This window comes from Pogona vitticeps, chromosome 2 (genome assembly GCF_051106095.1).
Source record: "Pogona vitticeps strain Pit_001003342236 chromosome 2, PviZW2.1, whole genome shotgun sequence".
Classification (NCBI taxonomy): Eukaryota; Metazoa; Chordata; class Lepidosauria; order Squamata; family Agamidae; genus Pogona; species Pogona vitticeps.
Genome location: NC_135784.1, coordinates 258,083,466 through 258,107,356, shown reverse-complemented (window position 1 = coordinate 258,107,356; position 23,891 = coordinate 258,083,466). Strand labels below are relative to the sequence as shown.

Genomic DNA, 23,891 nt, shown 5'->3' with positions numbered 1-23,891 from the left:
CTTTCCTCTGCAACCATGCTCTAGTGGACTTGGAGGTATGCTTGGGATCATTGTCCTGTTGAAAGGTCCAACGTCTCCCAAGCCTCAGGTGTGTGACGGACTGCATCACATTTTCATCCAATATCTCCTGGTACTGAAGAGAATTCATGGTACCTTGTACACGCTGAAGCTTCCCTGTACCTGCAGAAGCAAAACAGCCCCAAAGCATTATTGACCCTCCGCCATGCTTCACAGTAGGCAAGGTGTTCTTTTCGTCATATGCCTTGTTCTTCCTCCTCCAAACATAGCGTTGATCCATGGGCCCAAACAGTTCTAATTTTGTTTCATCAGTCCACAGAACACTATCCCACAACTTTTGTGGTTTGCCCACATGACTTTTGGCATACTGCAGTCGACTCTTCTTATTCTTGGGAGACAGCAAGGGGGTGCGCCTGGGGGTTCTGGCATGGAGACCTTCATTACGCAGTGTGCGCCTTATTGTCTGAGCTGAAACTTCTATACCCACATCTGACAAATCTTTTTTCAGTTCCTCAGCAGTCACACGGGGACTTTTCACCACTCTACGCTTTAGGTAGCGCACAGCAGTCGAAGTCAGCATCTTCTTTCTTCCACGACCAGGTAGCATTTCAACAGTGCCCTTTGCCTTGAATTTGCGAATGATGCTTCCTATGGTGTCTCTTGGTATGTTTAACTTCTTTGCAATCTTCTTATAGCCATTGCCCTTCCTGTGAGGACAAATCACCTCTTCTCTTGTCTTCCTGGACCATTCTCTTGACTTCACCATGTTTGTAACCACACCAGTAAATGTCTAGAAGGAGCTGAGTATCACAGTCATTTTAAAGCTGCCTAATTGGTGCTTATTATGCTTGATTGGTGCTCGGTGACATCCACAGGTGTTTTCAATACCTGATCGAAAACACCTGAATGAACCTCTCTTCTTCAGAGTGGTAGTCTTTAAGGGGTTGAATAATTGTGGCAATGAAGAAACCACAAAAGAAACATTTACTACTGTATTACATAAACAATTGATGTTATTTTAGTTGCATTTGGTTCTTTAAAACGTCCTTGTAGGATTTCATTCTGAATACAATTCCAAATGTACACTATAGTCCCTAAACCCCTTTACAGCATTGGGGGTTGAATAATTTTGAACACAACTGTATTCAGCCTGAGAAAGATTCCCTGTTCAGGAGAGGAAATGTGCTTATAAGGGATGTAGGAAGTGTCAAGAACTGGAACCTTGTCTCTCCAAAGAGGGGGCTGGTGCTGTGTATAAACACTACCAATCATTTGAGTGGAGTTCAGGAAAAAGAAAGCACACGTGTGAGCACCTCCAAGGCGTTACATGAGCTTTGTTTCTGTCACACACAGTTTCTTTTTGAGTGCACGGACGTTACATCCATATGCAGATGTAAGCTCTGGATTGGGGTATCAGTTCATAAGATAAAAATAATTATTAATATGTGTTTAACACAAAAACTGGCATCAAAGTACTACACACTTTATCCATTCAGTTTGCTATCACCTTCTTTTTCTAATCTCTTCAGAACTATAATTCTTTCAGAGATAATGTTGCACAGATTCTTTATGCTTGCCTGAAACCTTTTTGCAACAGTATTTTTACTGGTGATACATAATCACTGCCAAGTTTATATTGACCGATGGTTATCTATGTTATAGACTTTAATAAGCAAGTTTTATTCACCTCTTCAATGAGGCCATTTTTTTAAAATGTAGGATTATTTCACCAGGAGGATAAAAGTAAACTGGGTACCTTTTAGGCTGCATTATTAGCACGGTGTTGTTGTTATGTGCGATCAAGCTGCTTCTGACTTATAATGATGCTATGAATGAGTGACTCCAAAAAGTCCTATTGTCAGTGGTCCTGTTCAGCTCTTGCAAGCTCGGGGCTTACTTTAATGAGTCAATGCATTTATTTCTTTGTCTTCTTCTTTTCTGTTGCCTTCCATTTTTTCCAGTGTTATTTTACGGTGAGTTTTGTTTTATCATGTGCCCAAGGTATGTTAGTCTCCGTTTTGTCATTTTTGCTCCTAGGAAGAGTTCTAGCTTGATTTGGGCTAGAACCCATTTGTTTGTCTGTATGGCAGTTCATGGTATCAGGAAAGCACTCTTCCAAGGTCACATCTCAAATTAATCATTTTCCTTCCCATTCAGTTTCTTCACTGTTCTGCTTTCACATCCATACACAATAATTAGGAATACCACAGTCTAGTTGATCTTCACCTTGGTTTCTAGTGACATATCCTTGCACTTGAGGATCTATTCTCGTTCCTTCATTGCTGCCCTTCCAAGTCTCCATCTTCTCTTTTATTGGGCACAGTATCCATTTATACTAATGACTGAAGCAAAGTTCTAAAAATCTTAATTTCAGTTTCTTCATTGTCAACACGAAAGTTCTATAATTCTTCTATATGATTTTTGCCTTTTTAGTGTTCAACTGCAACCCTGCTTTTGTCCTTTTGTCTTCCAGACTACACAAACTATTAGGTTCATGTAACTTTTTTTTTCAAGCACTGCGGGGCAACCCATCAAAGTAACCCATTTGAGAAAGCACCATTAGCAAATGAATTTGTAAAAGATGTTGGTCACTTGGTTCCATATAGTTTATGACTCACAAACAATATTTTATTGTGACATTAACTATTTAATCACGTTCTTAGTATATTATTTCATATTTTGATAGAAATAAAGAATTTTTTGTTTTATTACACAATGATCACGGGGACTTTTAATAACAAAGATATCTCAGACTTGAATAAAGGATTCAGAAAATAAATCAGAGTAACAAAACCCATATGGAAACAAAAACGGGATTCCAAAGTGAAAATATACGAAGCAAAAACATACAGTGAGACATGGCAGAGTTAGCTTTCCATGAATAATTAAAGTTTTGAAATAGTAACGTGTTGCCTCAGGGTGACAAAGTAGCTAGCTAACAAACCAAAAACAACAGATTAAAAATGTGGTTGTGCGTTATATATAATAAGCGACAACTGGGTATCTTAGATGATGTTCTGGTCAAGATACGGACTGAAATGAGGCAGAGTGTCTAGAGCTGCTCCTGTCAAACATGCACATGCCCCATGTTGTTTGTTTTATTGTTATCTCCCTCTCCTTGGATGGAAGAGCTCCACATTCACCACCATGACCTCTTCTCAGGAATCACCTCACCACAATGACAACAGCCCACCGAGCAGCCCAGCCAAAACAGCTGGATGCCTCCCTGCAGATGCAGGAGCTCCAGCACAGACTAAGATGCATCCACTCTCTCCAAGGCACCTACTGGGCAGCCATAGTTGTAGCTAAATGTGACAATGGCAGAGGAGGCAATGGTAATGACCGCTTTGTATGCAGAACACATCATATGGAAAGCCAGAGTGGATTCAGACATAGGAGAAGTGAAAATAGGTGGAAGAAACAGAGATAATTTAAGATATGCAGGCAACACCATCGTACTGGCAGAGAACAAGCCTAGGGAGACAACAGAGCTGTGGATCTTTTCATGTAATTTCATATAATGAGCTTCTTTCATGTAATTCATCTGTGTTTAACAACTGCCAAAAGAGAGCCCCTAAAGACAAATTATTCGTATTTACAAAAGAGAGGCACCCAAAGTTTCTTCTTCCTTTTGTGTTCCCTCTTTCATATAAACTTTTGCTGACCTTTGTGTGTGAAATACACTAATAAATTTTTCATCCAATGACATTGTGAGGGCTGCTGTCAGCAGCCAATCAGAATCCTCAGGAAGGAGGTGAGAATTCTGAATGGGTAAAACTGTCAGAAGCCAATCAGAATGTCCAGATGGAAGCAGGAATTTTGAATCTGGAGAAGGGCCTGGAAGCCAATGAGAACTAAGAAGTATTCTTTGTTTCAGTTGTTCCTTGTGGGATTGCTGTGTGATGAGCTCCTAGTGCCCTCCATCTTGAATTGCTTTTAATGCCTCCTGCTGCCTGTGCCTCCATCTTGGATTTGTTCCTTTTTTATTCTTTATTTAAATTAACTTTGCGGTGGATTTTCCCACATTTCTCTGGATTATTTTGCTGCAACCAGACAGACAGCCTGGGCATTGTGCCTCCTTGGGTTTATTTTTGGATCCTCCTCCGATTTCTTTCCCCCCTTCTTTGCCCCCCTTTCCAATCTTAGATTATTTCTACTGCTGCCTTCTGGACTCAAACAAAAGAAGATAAAGCATCAAGCGGTAGAGAGGAGAGGAAGCTCCCCACCCTGTTCTGCTTTTGATTTGGGGTGGGGAGCTTTTTTTTTTTCTTTTGCCTTGCCTTGCTTTTATTTAGACATTTCTTGGTTTTTTGCGAGATAGAGATGTGTGTGTTTTCTTATGTTCTTTTTTCCTTATATATTTGGGAGGGGTTGTTGTGTATTTGGTTATCGTGTAATTATTCTGTTAAAGGTTATATTTTCGTGGGGATTGAAATTGTGTTTATTTCTGGGAGAGATGTGTGAACTAGGATGGGTGGACATTATTAGTGTGCCAGTGTGTCACTGGGCTGTGTGGGTAGTGGTTGTGGTTTATTGGGCACAGCTTTGCACTTTTCTCTTGTGTTATTTTCACTGTCATGCTGCTGTTGATGCTCTGGAGAGCAGATGTCTCTGTCTGCCAGGCAGCCAGTGTCTACCTGCCTGCTTGCTTCCTTGTCCTTTTTTATACTGTGCTTCCCAGGCCCAGAGGGTCTGTTGTGCTGGATGGATGGCACAGAATGCCTACCATTGTTTTGAATAATATAATATAAACTAGTGCCTGCATAGTTTTGATGATGATTTTTTTTCTTGTGTATTGTTGTCAGCTTTTGTAGTAGATTGCTTCTCTGTTGCCTTGCCTTCTTGCTTCTTTTTTTTTTTTTTTGAATAGTTCTAAAGTGTTCATTAGGGCTCTTGGAGTGCCAGAAAAGATTAATGGGAAAGCATGAAAAACAACCCAGAGCAGGTTTTCCCTTCCATGTAAACCCCAAAAGAAACACTCCCCCATCCCAGGAATCCAAAGGAAAAGAAATGGGAACATTTCCAATATTTACATCCCTAACTGAGTCCTTAACAGCCATCCTTCTTTAGCTGTCTGTCTGTTTGTCTTTCTGTCTCCCTGTCTGTAGATACCCAGAATGGCATACAATGTAATTTTTAAAAAAACATACCAAAAATATAACAAACATAGCAACCTGAAAAGGAAAAAAAACATCATCATGAAAGTGGTAGAAATACAACTGAAAGTAGCAGCATCCTTAAGTCCAGAGAAACATTTTTGTCGTACATTGCCTCCTGAATCCTTGATAAGACATTATATTCTTCAAGGACTTTGGAAAGGAATTCCAGAGCATAGGAAAATAGCACGCTCCCCCCCTTGTGCACTTTTAATTGTTGGCACCTCTAAAAATGACCTCAATTGAAAAGGAAAGATGAAGACTAAAAGTCCCACATTGGAAATCCATAGAGGAGCACTGGCATCAAGGATTGATACATTATTCATGTTTCAGTTAAAAATGAGAATTAGATCTAATGCAGGACACCTCATATTTCTGATTAGTTTAAGAAATGGAGAAGAAGTGTTTATGCTTGCAAGCAAAACAAATTTGTCTTGAGTTGCTTCAGGATTTTGCAGAATGAAACTGACTTACGAGTAGGGCTTACTAAAGGATACTGGTCATTGTGCTGATATTCTGCTCCATTAAATGGCACAGTGGCGCATCTTTTTATATTCTATTTGCAGGCATTTGTGGAAAAGCAGAGCTTTAGAACCAGTGTAGGAATCAATTGTGGATGTGCTTAAAAACAGACTTGAGTTGAGAATTAAGAGTTAAGGGAAAGACAACTGAAAGAAATGTAGATATTAAAAAAACACATCTTTTTAGATGTGCCAGTCTCAACAGAAGTTGTGTTTTCACACCTCCTGAGACTTGCTACCAAGAAGAAAGTTGTACAGTTTATGCAGTAAATAAATGCATGCATGTGGTTAAATGTATACACTGGGGAGAAAGGAATTAAAATGTGTGCACATTTGTGTTCATGAAGAAAAAAAAATAGTCCCTCACAAGCCAAAATGAAAGAAGACGAAGAAGAAAATTGAAAGAAATGCAAGAAAACTGAGAGATGATCAGGCAAAACCTGAAGAAGAAGAAGAAGAAGAAGAAGAAGAAGAAGAAGAAGAAGAAGAAGAAGAAGAAGAAGAAGAAGATAAATAGTAAATAGTAAATAGTAAATAGTAAATAGTAAATATAAATGAAATGAAATGAAATATTCTTTGGGTTTTGCCTGATATGCTTGCACAGACTAAGACAGGCTACCACTTTAAAAACCAAAACTGAGAGATGTTCTCATCCTTAGCTAAGGCACACAGAAACAGAGATTCAAGAAGGAGAAACAAGAGATAGAAGGGGCAAGAGTCTGAGAAAGGGAGCAGAGAAATCAACAGAACTTAGTGAAGAGTTATAGGAGGTCATGTCCAATTTCAAATTGTGCATGTATGCAATGGATGAAATCCTACTGCTTAGTTTAGGACAAGCCATAATTTTCATTCAGTTCCTAGTTGGTAAATAAAGAGTCCCCAGTGTGATTCTCAGGAATATGTATGCACACTACCTTGGTACGTGCAGACTCAGCCGGAAGAATGTGTAGCCTTTATAATTAAAATTGTAAACCGCCCGGAGAGTGCTTGTAGGGCTATGGGGCGGTATATAAGTCCAATAAATAAATAAATAAATAAATAAATAAGAATCATGGTGGGGACTTTTTATTTGCTCTTTAGGAAAAGAGTGAATGTTACAAACTTTCTTACACAAAGCAACAAGTTTTCAACAATTACATCATAAAATATTTCATTTTTCATTAGTATAAAGCAGTCATATTAAGCTGGTGGTTTAACAAGAAACATCCAAAGTATTACTGTATATTATAACCATGGTGTTCCTATTGGGACCAGCTGTAGCTGAAAAACTAACATATTCAGATCTATACTTTTGGACATCCAAACATATCTTGCTAGTGATATATCTTGTTCCGCTCATTTTAATTTATAGCACAACGATTTTCACCATGTAGCAGTGCTCCAGATTCAGGGTATATAATATCATGGTCCAGATGAGTTTTATCAAGAATATCACAATATAAGCCAGAGTTGGCAAGGAATCAAAACACAGGAGCCAAGAGAGGAAAGGGCTGAGGAAGGATGATGGTTTTGTCTGTGCTTCTGGATGGGCTGCATGTATTAGGCATCCACTAATGGGTTTCTGAGGAAAATGAGGTCTCCAAATGGGCTCTTCAATGCTGAAGAGGTCTCTTTATAGTGACCTAGCAAATTTAGCATTGATCATAATACAACATGAAGATTAATAAAAAACGGAAGGTTAATAATTGTACTTAAGACTGGAGTAAATATCATAAATATTTGTGCAAAATTTTCATTCTACAAGTGTGGGTACAGTTTGTAAAGAACAAAAACAGACTTTTAAATGAAAAAAATGGTGCTCATTTGTACCATTGTAATCAACTTATTGTTATAATTATCACAACTTCAAACTGCTGTCTCTAATTATCCTTCCAATAGCTTTCCTAACATTCATTCTAATAACACATTTGAAAGCAAGCTTAACATACATATTTCAAGAAAGAAATGCTTGTTTATGTCCTGTTTTGTTTTGGTCAGACAGGAGTTTGATCTTGAATTTGTTGACTTAGGCTTTTTCTTCCTTCTCCCTGTGAGATAAGACCATTGTCAGCTGTTCTCCTTTGCTGTTAATTCTTTCTACATTTAACTTTTGTTTTATTGATAAGGTTTTTATCATCTGCAGCACCAGAAATTCTGCGAGGATGTGCCTATGGCCCAGAAGTTGACATGTGGTCATTAGGAATAATCACCTACATCCTGTAAGTTCATGGAACACAAAGTGGCTTTTTTTGTTCTTTTTCTAATTGCCAGGTTTTATATTTTAAACTGGGTCGACAAGAACTGGAATGTTTAACCATTTGCTTCCTCCTATTTGTGTTTAAATTGTTTGAAAGAGGCACAGCCCACAAATTATTCAAATTGTACATGTATTGTTCCTGTTTTATTGAAAAATAGAGGCTTTTGGCACTACTTCTTAATTATATCCATTATATTTATTTTTAAGCCAATGCCTTAATAGCTGCTGATGCTCAGCTAGGGATAACAACTTTCCTTATATTGTGGCTCACGAATGAACTGTAACCCTACATGCTTTTATGCGGAAATATACTGTACTTTATTGAACAAATAGGACTTACAATGAAGCAAACATGTGTAGGATTTCAGTACATATCTTCTTTATCTTTCGTGAGCATTCCTGTCCACTACTTGTGGCATTATTGCTGTCCTTTTGCCAGTGCACATAGCCCTGAAGGGGTAGCACAATAGTGGTTACCCATTTGAGGGATTGTTTCTTCGTGAAGAACCATCCCGTTTGACTCATATTTCGCAGACACATTGTGGGGGCACATTGATGGAGCCCTCTTGGTGTGAGAAAAAGGAGGTTATTGCAAAGAAAATCCTATGGCTGGGGATCTTGATAGTCTGAGTAAGAAGTGGACCAATGATCATGGTAATGTTCTGGAAAATTCTATTGCATTAAATATTTCAGGTTGTATGGGATGGAGTAATAAGGATTTGAAAAATAGATTGATCTACTTTAGATTGCTCCTTGTGGACTGATACTAAGGATTAACTGCATTTTAAATTTTTATTCATTTTATTTTGTAGTGTTGTGCCTCATTGGAACATTTCATTTTCATTAGTGCCTTCGCATTATTGCGCTTGGAGCATCTATGCAGTTTGAGCTGCTCTAGATCATTTCACTGGTTTTAAATTACATTCTTACATGATTACACTTCAGCCTCCATATGCTATTCTTTCTTAGTAATACTAATTAAGGCAGATCTGAGAGATCTTTAGAGAAAAAAAGGTGGCCCCAAGTGCCCACTTTTCACATTCCAGTGGCATGTTTTGTGCCAGCGCTGCTCCTCCTGATGTTTCCACCCAAAGATCCCCTCAGAATCATGCTTGGAAAAGTTACTTCTTTGAATTTAAACTCCCAATATCTCTGGTAAATATGGCCAGGGAGTTCTGTGTGTTGTAATACAAAAATGTAAATTTTTCCATGCTCCAAATGCCACATCCTTAGGTGACATCTTTCTGAGGGCACTACTAAGGAAAAGGAGACAGCTGCAAACTTCGGGAGATACAGGGTCCATGACCCCATGTTATTTGTGTTTCCTGATTTGCAGGAATGGTTTCCTTCACAGAGAGCTGGAACTGCACAAATACTGCCATGGATCTGGGTTGGAAGGTCTCTAAAAGGGCACAGGACAGGTTGAGCACATATATATTCTGGAAAGTATATTTTCTGTAAAATAATTCCAGATTGTCTTACCTGGAGAAGATGGAAACAGAAATCTGCTTTACTTTCCTATAAAATGAGCACCTGTAGGAAATATAAGACTGGTGATCAGGGAGCTTTGGAGGAAAGCCCGCACCTTGTTATTTATGCTTAATCCCCACTCAAGACGATTGTCCTTACTCATGGATAACCGATGGTAGGATTGCATCTTGCATACGCAAGAACTGAAAAGTGATTTGTGAGTCAAGAGCAGCAAACCTGCAATTTCTGTGTCACAATGATCTTGCATTAATGTGGTTGTTTAAATATTTGACCAATCACCAAACCAGAAATGGAGAAAGTTGCTGTTACTATGACTGTTACTTTGCCATTACTGTTACTGTTATTATTCTTAATTTTAGGACTGTAGCCATGCTAGCTAGGGTATTCTGAGAGCTGTAGTTCTTAAAGAAGAAACTTTTCCAGTCTCCATTCCAAACGATTAAATTGCCTCTGGCAGTTATTGGGAAAGTAGTTTATTTCGCGTCCGCCAAAATATTTTTATTTTATTTCTGAGGCTGCAAAACTGCACTTAACAATGCCTAGATGTATTCAGAGCAAGGAGGAGGTTTTGGGCAATGTTTGTGCACGTTTTTCTGTGCTCAAGCAAATGAGGGAAAGAATCCAAAATTGCCTGGGAGGGTAGCTGAGGGGCTGTAGGGGGTGTGTGCACCTCCCTCTCTGCAGATGGAAACGAAGTTCTCCTCACAGCAGAGGCAATGAATTGCTGCTGCCACTGCCACCACTGCCACTGCTCCTGTTTCACTTATGGTGCCCCAAAGGTGTGGTGGCCCTAAAAATGAAATGCAACTGAAACTGAAAGCCATAGCAGCCTGAGTCCTCTTACTTCCCTGATAGCCAGCTTCCCCTTCAGAGGCCCTACCCTGCATCACTTTTGGAACTGACATAATTTATTCCTTGCAATAAGGGAGGGGAAAGGAAAAGCAGAGTGGCTGCCCTGGCCACAGTGAGCCAATAGAGTTGTGGATTTGGCAGTAGGCCTGCCACAGAATTCCCCATCCTGACAGAATCTCTGCACTGGTGAGGGGGTGGTAGCATGCTGGATTGGGAGCATAGAACAGTCAAATGGCCCACAGGTCTCTACTCCAACATATTACTGTCGACTCCCAGCACATGTCCCCTTAGATGATTGACTCACTCTGCCCAGTGGCCCCGCATATAATTTTGTTGAATGAGCAGCTTTTGTTGTGGTATCCAGATTAGAAGATTTTATAAAATGAAATTAGGACACAAAAATCTTTGAAGTCCCAGTGCTCTTTAGTTGTTTCTTAACTATTATTGCTTCCTTGTTTTGCTTGTTGGGTTCTTTTTTTTTTACACACATGCCACTAGATGGTAGTCTTTATATCTTACCATAATTCCTACTACACGAGCCACAGAATAGAATACTTCTGATGCTACTTTACTTCCACCTACAGCCCAATGTGAGATTTCTAGTTCACAAAAAACAGATTTGGGATCATGTATGTCCCTTACACATTCCTGTTTGCTCCATGAATGTCTTATGTACCAATGGTTTAACTCAAATATGCAGTCAGGGAGAAGACTGGCTACTTTGAAACCTTTTTATTCTGATATATTTGTTTGGCTACTGTTTAAGTACAGGACAGCTTTCTTTGTAGAAATGAACATGTTTCACACACACACACACACACACACACACACACACACACACACACACACAGAGAGAGAGAGAGAGAGAGAGAGAGAGAGAGAGAGAGCATATACAGGGTGCAACAAGGTGGCCAATTATCCTGGCCAGGATTGTCCTGGGTCATGGTTAACGGAGCTGCTTTGAGGTATGGCATGCCATTTGGGACAATCCTTTTACAATCAACCTCACTACACATCAAGCTACCCTGTATCAATCAATCAACAAACTAACTAGCTAGCTAACTAGCTAACTAACTCCCCTCCTTGTTGGTTCCTGGTTCCTCTCCTGTGCTTTGCTTTACAGTCATGGGGAACTGAAAGCTTCCTTCTGTTCCCCATGGAGGGGGAGAGAGATAAATCTTTCAGAGGATTTTTTCTAAATGAAATATATCACTTGAGTGCTGCCTTGCTTCACCTCTTCCCCCCGCCCATGGGGTTGTGGGAGGAAACTTTCAAATTCCTGACCTCATCAAGGGACTGTTTAAGCTATCCACTTTGGTTCAGTCTTAGCAATCACATATACTGGAACCAAAGCAAAATCAAGTGATCCTTCCTGTTCTAAAAAAACAGTAGCCCCTGGCAAGGACCCAGTAAGGTGTGGGTAGGCAAAGGTCAGGCATAGTCGGGTTTGCAATGAACCTTACACCATGAAGTTGCCAGGAAAAGGAGCAAACCAGCCCATACCGAGAGCAGACCAAACCATGAGACAAATCCCCATCTACTCGCACTCCTCATTCTGAAGTGTCCCAGGAGGGTTGTACAGTATTATATAATATTCTGTCTATGTAGGTCAGTTTTTAGTACTGAAGACTTGTAAAATCTGGGTTAGTTTCTACATTCAGTATTGCTAAGTTTCAAGGTTTGCTAAAACCTTAATCCTGGAAGAAGGTGGAATGATTTTGACGATTCATTTGATTGTAACATCTAGAACAATGTGGCAAATGAACTGAAAATGTTGTTATACAAAAACTGCCAAGTGCTGAAAGGCTTCCTGCTAGTGTAGTGTCAGATACAGATCGTGTGCCTGTTATAAAGCTGCCACTGAGAATGCTCCGGAGCGTGTGCTCTTTGACTTGATTTCTTGTCAACATTTGCACTTGCAACAGGCAAGGGCAGCAAAGGAGACCGCTCCAAGAGCAAGAGTATCATCTGTTACTACAACACATATCAGATGGTTCAGTTTGATAGGTTACCTTTGGTAGTGAGTTTCATTGCAAAGCAGCAACACCAATAAGGGATTAATCATAAACTCGGAAAAAGAATTTGCTCCCTTGTTTGAAGAGCTGTGGCAAGTTGTGGAGGCTTCTTAACTTGAGGTTAAGTACCAGAATGCAGCATCTCTTCCAGACCAAGTGGCAGGTACTTTCAACCAACCATCACAATTGTCTTGAAGAAAATACTATTTTGTCTTAATATTCTAAATGTTTAAACCATACATAGTGCTAAACCTGAAGTGAAAGATCAGTATGTTTCTAGAGGAAGAACAGGAGATGTGAATTATAGTCATGGCTGCCATTGAGCTGCGGGCTATTGTGGGAACCATCTGATAACTCCTGAAGAGTTAACCTCAGCCTATACAAAATATGCCACCCACAACACCTCTCACTGCACTGTTGCATTTTTTCCTGTCTTCTGAGCTACCGTGCTATAAAAGGGGAGAAGAAAATGTCTCTCAGACAATATACCTTGAGAATTTGCTAGTACTGATACACAATCAGTGACTCATGTTATGTTCGGAGAGCTAAATACTAATAGACCTGTTAGAGTTAAATGTTTTTCTGCAAATACATTCATTACAGTCCTTTTCAGTACTTCTTCAAACCTTTTTATACAACAATTGAACCAAACAATGTGTTTTCTCTTCATACTCATCTATAAAATGCTACAGCTGAACTCTCCATATCATCCCAGTCCTATCTGATGTCTGAGTATGTATAATTGGGGCACTTGACCGATTCATTTTTCTGTGCTGGTTCTGAGACAAATCTGAATATAATTTTTTCAAAAAACATTGCTAGCTTCCAGATTATTTTAATGTCCAGCATTACCAGGGAGGTCATGCTGCCAGGTATGTGGTAAGTGTGGCCTTTTGGAAGTCACTGGACTTAAACTCTCAACACCTCAAAGTACCATAACAGGTGATGGGAAGAGAGTTGCAGTGCAGCAACATCAAGAGGGTAACATGTTCCTTGCCCTTTAACACTCAATATTTCTGCATTTCTGTCCTGCAGAGTCATAAAATGTTGTTGGTGCTGAAATATGCTAAAGTTAATCCAAGTGGTCAGTGTGAATCACTTACTTCTTTCTTAATCTGCTTCTAGTCTCTGTGGCTTTGAACCATTCTATGATGAAAGAGGAGACCAGTATATGTTCAAGAGGATTCTGAACTGTGAATATGACTTTGTTTCCCCTTGGTGGGATGATGTATCTCTGAACGCCAAGGATTTGGTATGTTGAGCAAATGCCACCATTGTTTGATGTTGTTGTTTCTACTTATATACCATCTCATAGTGCTAAAGCACTCTCTAGATGGTTTAAAGCACAATTATGCAAATAACACTTTCATCCTCAGAAGGATGAAAGGTTGAGTCAACCTTGAGCTGGCTTCCGGAATCTATTCGGATTGAATTCGGGTTGTGAGCAGAGGTTTGACTGCAGTACTGCAATTTGACCGCTGCTGCTTGGAGCTCATTTGATGTTAATTAAGTGGGACCCTGGTATCTGTGGGATCAGTATTTGTGGTTTCACTTATTTACAGTTTGCCACAGTGCTATGTACAACATACAAGGGTGCCCCCTTGTGCCCTTTGTCCTGCCCCTTTGTATGTTGTATATAGGGTTCCTTCATATCTGCTGTTTTAGTCATTCACAGTGGATATGGGGATCCTACTGTACAGAAAAATGATAAATATTTTTAATTACCACAGATTAGCAAAAAAAGAAGAATGCAAATACTGCATCTTTGATTCTTGCATCTAGAAGGGGAATTTCATACTGAACAACTGGTGCTGGGCACTGCTGGCTTTGACAAAAGTGACTGCTGATGGGTTCCATCCATACTTCCCCATTATTGCTAGAATCCACATTGTTCACAAAGAGTTTCTTCAGTGTTGTCAGGGTTGACAATTTCAACCATCTGTCAACAGAGCTTGGAAAACTTACTACTGTATATTGAATCACAATGCTGAGAACACCTCAGCCAAAGTAGCCACCGGCTATTTTCTCTGAGGGACTCTCAGGCTTGGAGTCCAAAAAGCGCCTTTCCAAACATTTACCTGTTGTGTAGCCAGATGTTAGAAAGATGTTCTTTTCAGTACAGTTTATGTTTCTTACTATGCAGGTAAAGAAGCTAATTGTGCTTGACCCCAAGAAACGGCTTACTACATTTCAAGCTTTACAGCACCCCTGGGTGACAGGGAAGGCAGCTAATTTTGCTCACATGGATACAGCCCAAAAGAAACTCCAAGAATTCAATGCTCGGCGTAAACTCAAGGTATATTTTGGAGGGGAGGGCATTTTAAATAGATTTTTTTTGAAAAAAAAAAGTTTTCCCACTACCACTGAAAGCTTTTACTTAGTGATATTTTTCATTATTCCCATGAAATGTGACAGCATTCCTTAAAATATATGGTTAAAACAACAATATAAAGTTTCATTCCTCAATTGCTTTGGTCACAGCACTGGCTTCTTTGTGGGCATAAAGATTTCGTCCATCCATGAAAGGCTGCTAATCCAGCAAAGTACTTTTGCAGGAGGAATGGAGGACGAGGCCACATTCTTTGTGTGCTGCCTCCCCTTTCAGACCTTCTTAGAAATGTGATTTGGATGGCTGAGAACCTTCCAGAAGAGGGGTGATAGAGGTGGCTCCAGCTGAAGGAAAGAATCGGCACAAATCCCCTCCTCCCTCTCTTCCATCAGCAGGAGAATTCTGGACTGAACTCCACACAGTGCACTGGGAATGAGTACAGATGCAAGGTCTGGCACATGGTTCTTTCAGGGGTAAAAGTGTGTCTTTTGGAACCAGTTGGATAGTTTTGCACTGCCATCCTCTTCTCTCTAAGGGTGTGATGACATAGCAGGGAAAATGTAACTGAATCCACTATGAAGTCTCACGAAAAATGTTTCCCTGAATGAGTTATATTTCGCTGAACACACAAGAGTCTGGAGGAAGAGAGGAGGAAAGTGGCAATCGTTCTTATTCGCATCTTGTTAAGATAGCTCTGCCTAGTCTCTCCAGATTTGCAGGAGGCATGGCTACATGAGAGCTACCTGAACAAGCTGCTGAAACTGCAAAGAGTTACCATAACAATCAGTTTCCACCTCAAAGGTTTTTTTTTTTTTTACCCTTTGATCTCCATTTGCCCTGGTGCACTAGCAAATGCACTAAGCTCCCTCTCCCTGTTTTTGAAGAAATGGTTTGGAGACAAATGGTGCTTGGTTGAGGGGAACTGCCACCCTTGTGAGTGCCTCTGCTTCCTTGTCTCCCCACCTTGAACTAGGAAGCTGGAAGAGTCAGCTTCTAGTTGTCCATTCAGTATCACCTGAAGCAATCACACTGACTGAGCCAGTGTGAATGCACCCAGTTGAGAGTAGCGGCAGAGAGAAAAAGCAGAGATTAAAGGTAAAAAACTCCAGGCTGATTTACTTTGACTTGTACATCATACAATCGACAGAGAATAATATGAATCAGACCATCTCAGTCCTGAAGCATTTCCTTCATTATTTGTCAATGTAGTTTTCCCCCAAGAGAATTAAGAGTTCATGGAATAACATCCTCAGATATTTAGTCTTTTAAAAAAATCCAAGAAAGGTAATATGAGCTACATTTTAGTAAATGTATCTAGGATTCTCTTAATGAGTAAGGGAAATAATGTCAAAAAATAATACTGCAATAGTGTCCTCCAGTACCAAGTTTTTAAACTTGTTTATTTCAGTATGATTTAAAATGTGTTCATAGTTTTAGTCACTGCTCTCACTGGGTCCTAGTAAATCAGTCCTATTACTGTGTGACTACTGCCTGTTTAAATGACTGTAATGCTTACTAATATTACTATTATGCATTTGATCTGATTCTATTGTTACAGAGCTTTACATGTCTGAATTTTTCTCACTTGTGTATTAAAGGTTGTTGATTTATCAACTTCACTGTGATATCTGTTTTTCCCTCTTCTTTCATCTTTGTATGAAAATGGCAAATAAAAATTCTAGATTCTTACCAAGATGAGCCTGTCAAAGAGATAGATACTGTTCTTGAGCAACAGGCCTCTCTTCTCCCATCCCTGCTTCTATATTCACCTTCTCACTCCCCACCCTCACATCTTACCAAAACGGTCCAGTGACCCTCCATAATTGACAGGCTGTGGTATGCAGTGAAGGGGTTAATCCTTGGAAATCAAAGGCATCCTCTGTGAACAAAGTGATGGTAACAAAAGGCACCTCTGGCTAATTTCCAACCCCCGGCTCCATTTACCAGAATTCCTGTATCTTCAGGCTGGAGGGGCTGCTATGTGGAGGAAAGGGTCTGGGGCCAGCTCAGCTGCACAAACCTAAATCTCGGTTTAGTCCACTATATGAGTGATCCCAGACAAGGGGAGGTCTTCTGAGATACACTTAGACATGGAAATGTGTGGATACAAAATGTTTATTCAATTAAGATGTATCACATTTGGACTTTAAAGAAACAGGCTAAGACCCCAGGTGTTTCTTTTGTTATGGTTTGTGTGAAGGGAGACTATTTGCTAGACCAGAGTTACTTAGGTTGGGGGTATACAGTATTTCTACTTGGTAAGCAGACTTTGATAAAGTCAAATAGACCTTGATAAACCTAAAGTTCACACCTAGGTAAAAATAATCAACACAACATGTCAGAGGAAACCTAACTTCCTGGGCTTTCAACAGCATCCTAAGTTATAAACCAGGACTTGCTCCCCGCCCTCACATCTTACCAAAATGGTCAAGTGATCTGATCTGTAAAGCAGGACTTTTTTCCAGTAACAGCTTCCTAGGCTACAAACCAAAATTCCTTTTCTATGCAAAACTTTCCCAGCTTCTGCACCAGAGACTGGTTCTGCATAACACTTTCCTGTGCAAAAAAATTAGGGCATAATTCCATGCAGTGTTTTCCTGGTCTGCAAAACAGGGTTTGGTTCTATGCAACATTTTCCCCAGGTCATAAACTAGAGGTCCTATTCCACACAAAGTTTTTCCAGTCTGCAAATGAGGGTTCAGTGCCATGCAACAGCTTGCCAAGCTTTAAATAGCTTCTTCTCTGTGATTAGTAGAAGAAGCTTGTAGATCAGGATTCACCATGGACTTAAATTGGCCTGCAGGCTGGAGCTTCTTCATTAATGTATTAGGATATGGTTATTGCCTTGGTTTGGTAAAAAGTAGAGACAGATGGCCACTGCCCTCGATCAGTGCAACAAGACCATAGAATACATGAAAGAACAACAGAAGCAACATATAACAGCATCTCTTTTTTCTTTACACAATCAGGCTGCAGTGAAGGCTGTTGTTGCATCAACTCGTCTTGGAAGTGCAAGCTGCCACAACAACCAAGACGGAAATAAACCAAGTCAAAACGAGCCTCTAGGTCCAGAAAATGAGGCTGAAGACAAAGTAGCAGAAAAAGAAGCAGCAGCAAGTCTCATTGAAATTCAGGAAGCAGTCTTTCAGGAAAAAATACCCGAAGAGGAGCCTTAAGATCTTGGGGTATCTTCTTTCAGCTGAGTTGTGTCATTTTGTGCACCAGCCAAGTTACCGTTCAGCAAGGAAGAAACGTCTAAGCCTTGGCCATTCTGGAGTGGCTTTGCTGGGAGATGCAAAACGCTCTAGCTGGTGACCTGAACTTCAATGCATGTGACTGGTACTGACCAAAAAAATAAAACAATAGTAAACAGTATTTTATTGGCATGCCATGGATAAAGTGATATTTACAGTAATACCAACAAGTGAAGGAGAGCAAGGAGAGTGTGAGCCCTCCTTATGATCAACTCATATGTATATCTCATGTAGAGTGTTTATAGATGACCTCTAAAAGGAAGGATGATTCTGACTTAGGCAAGGTAGTCATTTTCTATAGATCATGGCATTTCTTTTATATGCTTCCTTTTAAACTCATAGGCACTCAGTAGACTGATGGGATTAAAAGATCCACTAGGTATTTTTAAAATAGCCAATGGAATGTTTTGCATCTGTCATTGAGAATTTACAAACTGTTTACAATTGAGAACTTAGGGATTTATATGCAAAAACATTCCACACGTTCCTGTGAAAGAGTGAAATGTACCTTCAGATGGTTCTGAAATTGTCTGCTATTGAAGCCCATGTTAAGAATGCCTTACTTCTCTCAGTAACCATTTCTATACAGTATTTTGATGATAACCAAAATATCTCCCAGACTTCTGCCATGCCATTGTCACTTTCACAAACTGATGCTAAGAGCAGGAGGCAAACAAAGATGTCATTCTTAAGGGCCTATAGGAATAAATCATGACTGCACCTGTTTGTATGGGTGGGGAATATCAATCTGCAGCTATAGAATAGTTCTGCATGAAGAATATACAATTCTACATTTACTGTGGGAGAACATTCAAGATACTGCAGAAAGCAAGAGGTGGAATGTGAAGATAGAAATGCATAGCTGGGGATACTGAAGGGTTGTGCAACCAGGGTTTTTTTTTTTTACCTGCTGGTGTAAATTTATCAATAGAGGTGTGCCAAGAAAAATCAGTATAAGGGCAGATTTGGGCACTTGTGTTACGAACAGTCAGGTATGATCAGGTATGATCTATGTGAATTGAAAAATCAGTTAAATGGATGTCTAAGAGTAAGCATCTGTCTGTAAAATATTTTATAGCACTTGAATTTCTTAGTATACAATAGAAACAAGAAATTGGAGAATGACTATTATAGCACAATCCTACATGTGTTTAGTGGGACTTACTCTCCAGTAATTAAGTAAAGGTTTGCAGTCTCAGTTGCTTCTTAGGTACTTATCTGATATTCTCATGTCTTAGATAGTTATCCTTCAATTTCTTACTCCTTTCCTTTTCAGGAATATTTCTGAGCAGACCGTACCAAACTCAGTTATGCCAAGAGTACGCACAGAAATAGAGAGTATGCATCAATTGTGTTTTCTTTCTCTTGCAGATATAAACAAGGCTAACAACTATTTATATAAGGTTTGGTATATTAAAACTGCTTTATTTACTACTGATTAGAAGATGACATTTTTTCAGTAAAAACATCCCATATGATTTTTAAAAATCCATTTTTAAAAAATACCATGATATTTTGACACACTTTTAAAGAACTCATAATTGAAACTTCCATGGAAAACATTCATTTAGCCCAAGACCATCATGTCCAAGCACAACAAATCACTACATTCCAAGGTCTTTTTCTTGGAAGGAAGAACAGAGGTGGATTTTATATTTTGTCCTGGCAGCTTAACTTTGTGCTTGGAGGAAAAAAAAATCAAAGAGCATGCCTGAAAAAGCACTGCATGTAGGGATGATGATTACGATGACAATGACGACTGAGATATCACCCCATAGTGCTAGACCACTCTCTGGGTTGTTTACAACATAATTATGCAAACAACACCCCCCCCCCCCGAAAAAAATAAGCTGGGTATGCATTTTATGGATCTCGGAAGGATGGAAGGCTGAGTCAACTCTGAGCTGGCTATCCAAACCCATTGGGATCTAATGCAGGTCATGAGCAGAAGCTTGACTGCAATACAGCAGTTTAACCACTGCACCATGGGGCTCATTCACCACAGCATGATTCTTTTTCTTCTATGGAGGGCCATACTTTGGACTTGCATTGAGATTCCCCATTGCTTGTGAGTTCTGTGATATATTCAACAGGACGGATGTTCTCTGTGCATATAGAGGTGCATCATTCTGTGTCCCATTAAAATGTCTCAAGATTGCTCTGTCAGCTGTCTCACATGACCTGCGGTATTAGTGGTCCAGATATGCAGCCCGGTATTTGGATCAGGTTATTGCTGTCAGGAACATAATTGCTTTGTTTTTAATACTCCGCCACTGTGAAAACACAAGTGATGAATGGTGCTTTGCTGGCTTCTTATAAGACTATGGTGCTTAGGTATCCCTCCAGATATTCTTTCAGGAAGTTAACCTTCTTATTGAATGAAATAGCACGTTTGCAGAAGTTTGAGAATCTGGTGTTGTGACTAATGACAGAATGTAGGAGTTGCAGCATCTCGTCTCAATGTGATCTGTGGGGCAATCAAAACATGAGGAAATTCAAAGTTCATTTCAGAATTTACAGCTGTAAATGTACTTGGTCATCTATATGCGAAGCTGGGCACGTGGTTGAGTACATGTACTTTGTACATGTGGAAAATGAAGTCTTAGCATATACTGTATTTGTGCTACGATTTCTTTCATGTTGATGAAGCTACAAAGTATTAGAGTGGGCTCCTAATCCTTTGCTTCTCCACCTTTATTTATTGCTAGTGTTTGTTATTTCACATTAATATTGCTCTCATGGAGATCTGTGATTAAATATTTAACAGACCCAGCCAGGATAACAAAAGAGTAATGGGGTATGGCGAAGGAAAGATAACACAGTTCAGGACCCATTCTCGTTCCTTATTCATTTAATAGATGGGAACTTTCTTTTTCTGTAGTCATTTTCTAATCATGTACTTTGTGATTACTAGTCAGTTTATTGGAAAAGAATCCTCCTCAATCACTACCCTGCCCATACATATATATACATCCGAGACTCTACTGCACCAAGTGTATGTTCTAATAATATGCATCAATGTGAATCAAGGGAGTGTGTTGCATTTGATTCCCGTCTGGGTTGTAGGAATTCCTGTTGTTAAAGAGTACTTCAGGTCAGTCTTGTGCATATTTATCCAGCATTCAGTCCTATGGAATTCAGTGGAATTTTCTGCCAAGATGGTATTCATAGGATTGCAGCCTTAAAGTGTGATTTTGGCTTTGAGTTTGTTTGAGGGGTAGTGTTGACATTTCCTGCAATAGGGAAAAAGAAGCTCATTGTGACAAACACCCAAGTTGTTTGTTTATGTTGAACACATCCTATTCATAAAGCTAGACAAGGTTGCTTTTCTTGTTGGGACAGGTATGGTTAGGCTAATCACTACTTCCCAAAACAATGGTTATCAATTACGGTATGCTGACTTCCATGTTGCTGTTTCAAGAGTTCCTGGATGGAAAACAGCACCAAATCAATCAACATGCTTAGATCTATTTGATCTCTGTTTGATTATTATACTCCAGGCTACAGCCACAACAGACCCATGGGTGATAGCCACTGTAAATTATTAAAACAGGGTTTTGCAATCCCAGTAGGTTTAATGGCCAAATTCTTGCCCCCAGGCAGCACCAGACATAGGAATGGCCAGAAATATATATATATATATTTTGAAAATAAACAAACAGGAAATGCCCTCACATTCACTTCAATTTTTCTATTTGGGAAGTAAATGGGACTCTTTAGGGAACATCCTCAAGGCCTCCAAGTTGAAAACTGTCCCTCCTGCAGGCTTCCAGGAGTCAGAATAGGCCCTTATTTGCCCAAAATATGTGCATGGGATTTTCTCAGAGGGGCTCTAGGTAGTTTTGGGGGTGCATTTGTCGCCAGGACTGGGCTGATAGGGAGTACCAGAGAGAGGTAAGTGGGATCTGTCTCAAAATATGCTGTAGTGTGAATGGTTCCTGTTCTAAGTTTTTATCACTAGATTCCATTCTGTCTCCTAGCCTGGATTTCTATTTTATCCCACAACAGCGAGACAGCATTCTGTGCCAAATGACTATGTCCATAGGGCTATGAGGGGATTGGTGCCCCACTAAGGGTTTCTTCCTTACTATTTTTATAGTTATGCAAACCTTGAAGTCCCACATGCCTCAAAATACTTTCCTTGTCTGTGGGTGGTGCCCTTTTGACAGCAGAGGACCAGCACTCAGAGAACTGAGTTTACTAGTTGTTTGATCCAATTTCAGGGGAGCAAATGGTAGCGCCATACTGCAGCTCTGTATCTGTATGGGTGTATAATATGGTGTTATCTACACACATGGTTTCAGTAGGGATCTCCGTCATGAGGCTTTGTGGATCAGTAAACTTGACTAATGGGAATGGTAGGAGTGGGGTTTGGCTTGTAGTTGCATCAGGTCAGCAAATAATGGTTTACACTGGTCTTGTGCACCAGGATTAAAGCTCAGATCAAACCTGTAGCTTGCAATCTCATGTTCAGGGAAGTGCAGACCACAACTGACTAATGACAAAATAACAAAGCATTGTTTTCTTTAAAAACCAAGAAAGGAAGGAGGGAATTGCCATGCATCAAAAGAGGAGGCAAGAGTTCCCGGAAGGTTTTTCATCATATTTTCAAAGGATGCTTTGGCCTTGCCTGGACTAGCCTCTTGGTACAAAGGCAAGAGGGATTATGAAAGCACCTCCTTTTGCTCTGTTCAGCATGCTTTTCCTTCCAATCACAGCTTCTCTTGCAGCACTTGTATCTGACTGTGCAAATACAAGTTATGATGTATCCCAAAAGGCTTCCTAGGCCAAAAATATAGAGAGAATATGCTTGTACAGGCATGAATTATCTGATATCATTCACAGCTAATCCAGGGTACTAGTGTGGATGCATCACACTAGTGTGGATGTAACTAGCAACCTAGTCACATCACGAAGTAACTAGGTTGCTTTTTTCTCCCAACGTCAGATTTGATACATATCCACCATGTGAAATAAGGAGTACACAAAAAGTCTTTATAGTGTGTATTAAAAATTATAATTTGCAGGTGCATGGAAGTGCATCATGCAGTCCACAGGCAGCACCTTGCTCACTCCCCATGCATTTGTATATAAAATGCTGTGAACACAGAAAACACTATAAATTCTAAGGATTGCTTCAGCCTGGAAGGAGGAGTGTGTGTTGATTGCTTCTGCTCCACAGTCTTGTGTGCACTCTACTGAAATATGTAGGTCACCGCTCTTAAAAGCAAAGCAGGGACACAATTCAACACAGAATTTACAGTACAGTGGTACTGAATATGACTTGCTTGAAGGTATATATGAAATTGCAGCCTGGATGCATGATTACATTCCTATGAATGTCTACTCAGAAGTAGCTCCTACTGAGTTCAGTAGAACTTTTTTCCAAATAGGATTCCATTACAAGATTATTAGAATTGGTTTTTAAAATCTGAGGATTCCATTATAAGATTATTAGAATTGGTTTTAAAAATCCGTGTTGTGGTCTTAAAAGGATGAAGGACTACCTTTGTTTTTCTATATGTAACCATGAGATGCATGCTTAACACTTTTTTAAAAAAGGGATGGGGATCAGCAAATGGCTAAGGAGTGGATTCAGCAGCACTTGTGAATACTGAACTGAGATGCTTCTTCTGTATGTTTCCACCTCTACTGTTGTGACTTCCTCCTAACACCTATCACTTTTATATTGCTTTGATGTGTCGAATATCTGTTGTTTTTCATTAACAGTGTAACCCAAAACTTTGTGGAAATGCCTGCTAGACAGAAAAAACAGATCACATTTTCTTAACCTTTCTGTTCCTTGAGAGACGAAGTGTTATGGAATCAAGTATCTAGTTTCAAGATACTTGATTGCCTTTTCTGCAGCATTAATGAATTGGGAGCTTACTTAGGCCTTCATATACCAATACAGAAACTGGTACTTGCAGAATTAAGAGGACAGATACACTTGGATGCTGGAACATTTAAGAAGTGATTTGCATGTACAATACGAAAAAATAAACAAATATCCTTTGGA

The 23,891-nt window shown here is 39.7% G+C and overlaps 1 protein-coding gene and 1 pseudogene across 4 annotated transcripts in view; both read left to right on the top strand.

The window, feature by feature from the left end:
- CAMK4 (calcium/calmodulin dependent protein kinase IV) overlaps nt 1-23,891 on the top strand; it is a 129,432-nt gene extending 105,541 nt beyond the window's left edge. For all 3 annotated transcript variants that reach the window (XM_072992466.2, XM_072992468.2, XM_072992465.2), the window contains 4 exons: nt 7,818-7,893; nt 13,415-13,541; nt 14,433-14,585; nt 17,588-23,891. In XM_072992466.2, coding sequence (XP_072848567.2) covers nt 7,818-7,893; nt 13,415-13,541; nt 14,433-14,585; nt 17,588-17,794 — 563 coding nt within the window. In that variant the 3' untranslated portion in view covers nt 17,795-23,891. The remainder of the gene's footprint in view (nt 1-7,817; nt 7,894-13,414; nt 13,542-14,432; nt 14,586-17,587) is intronic.
- Nucleotides 8,577-13,403, top strand: LOC110072012 (ragulator complex protein LAMTOR3 pseudogene; annotated as a pseudogene). The gene is made up of 2 exons (XR_013542236.1): nt 8,577-8,585; nt 12,022-13,403. The product of XR_013542236.1 is annotated as a ragulator complex protein LAMTOR3 pseudogene (transcript).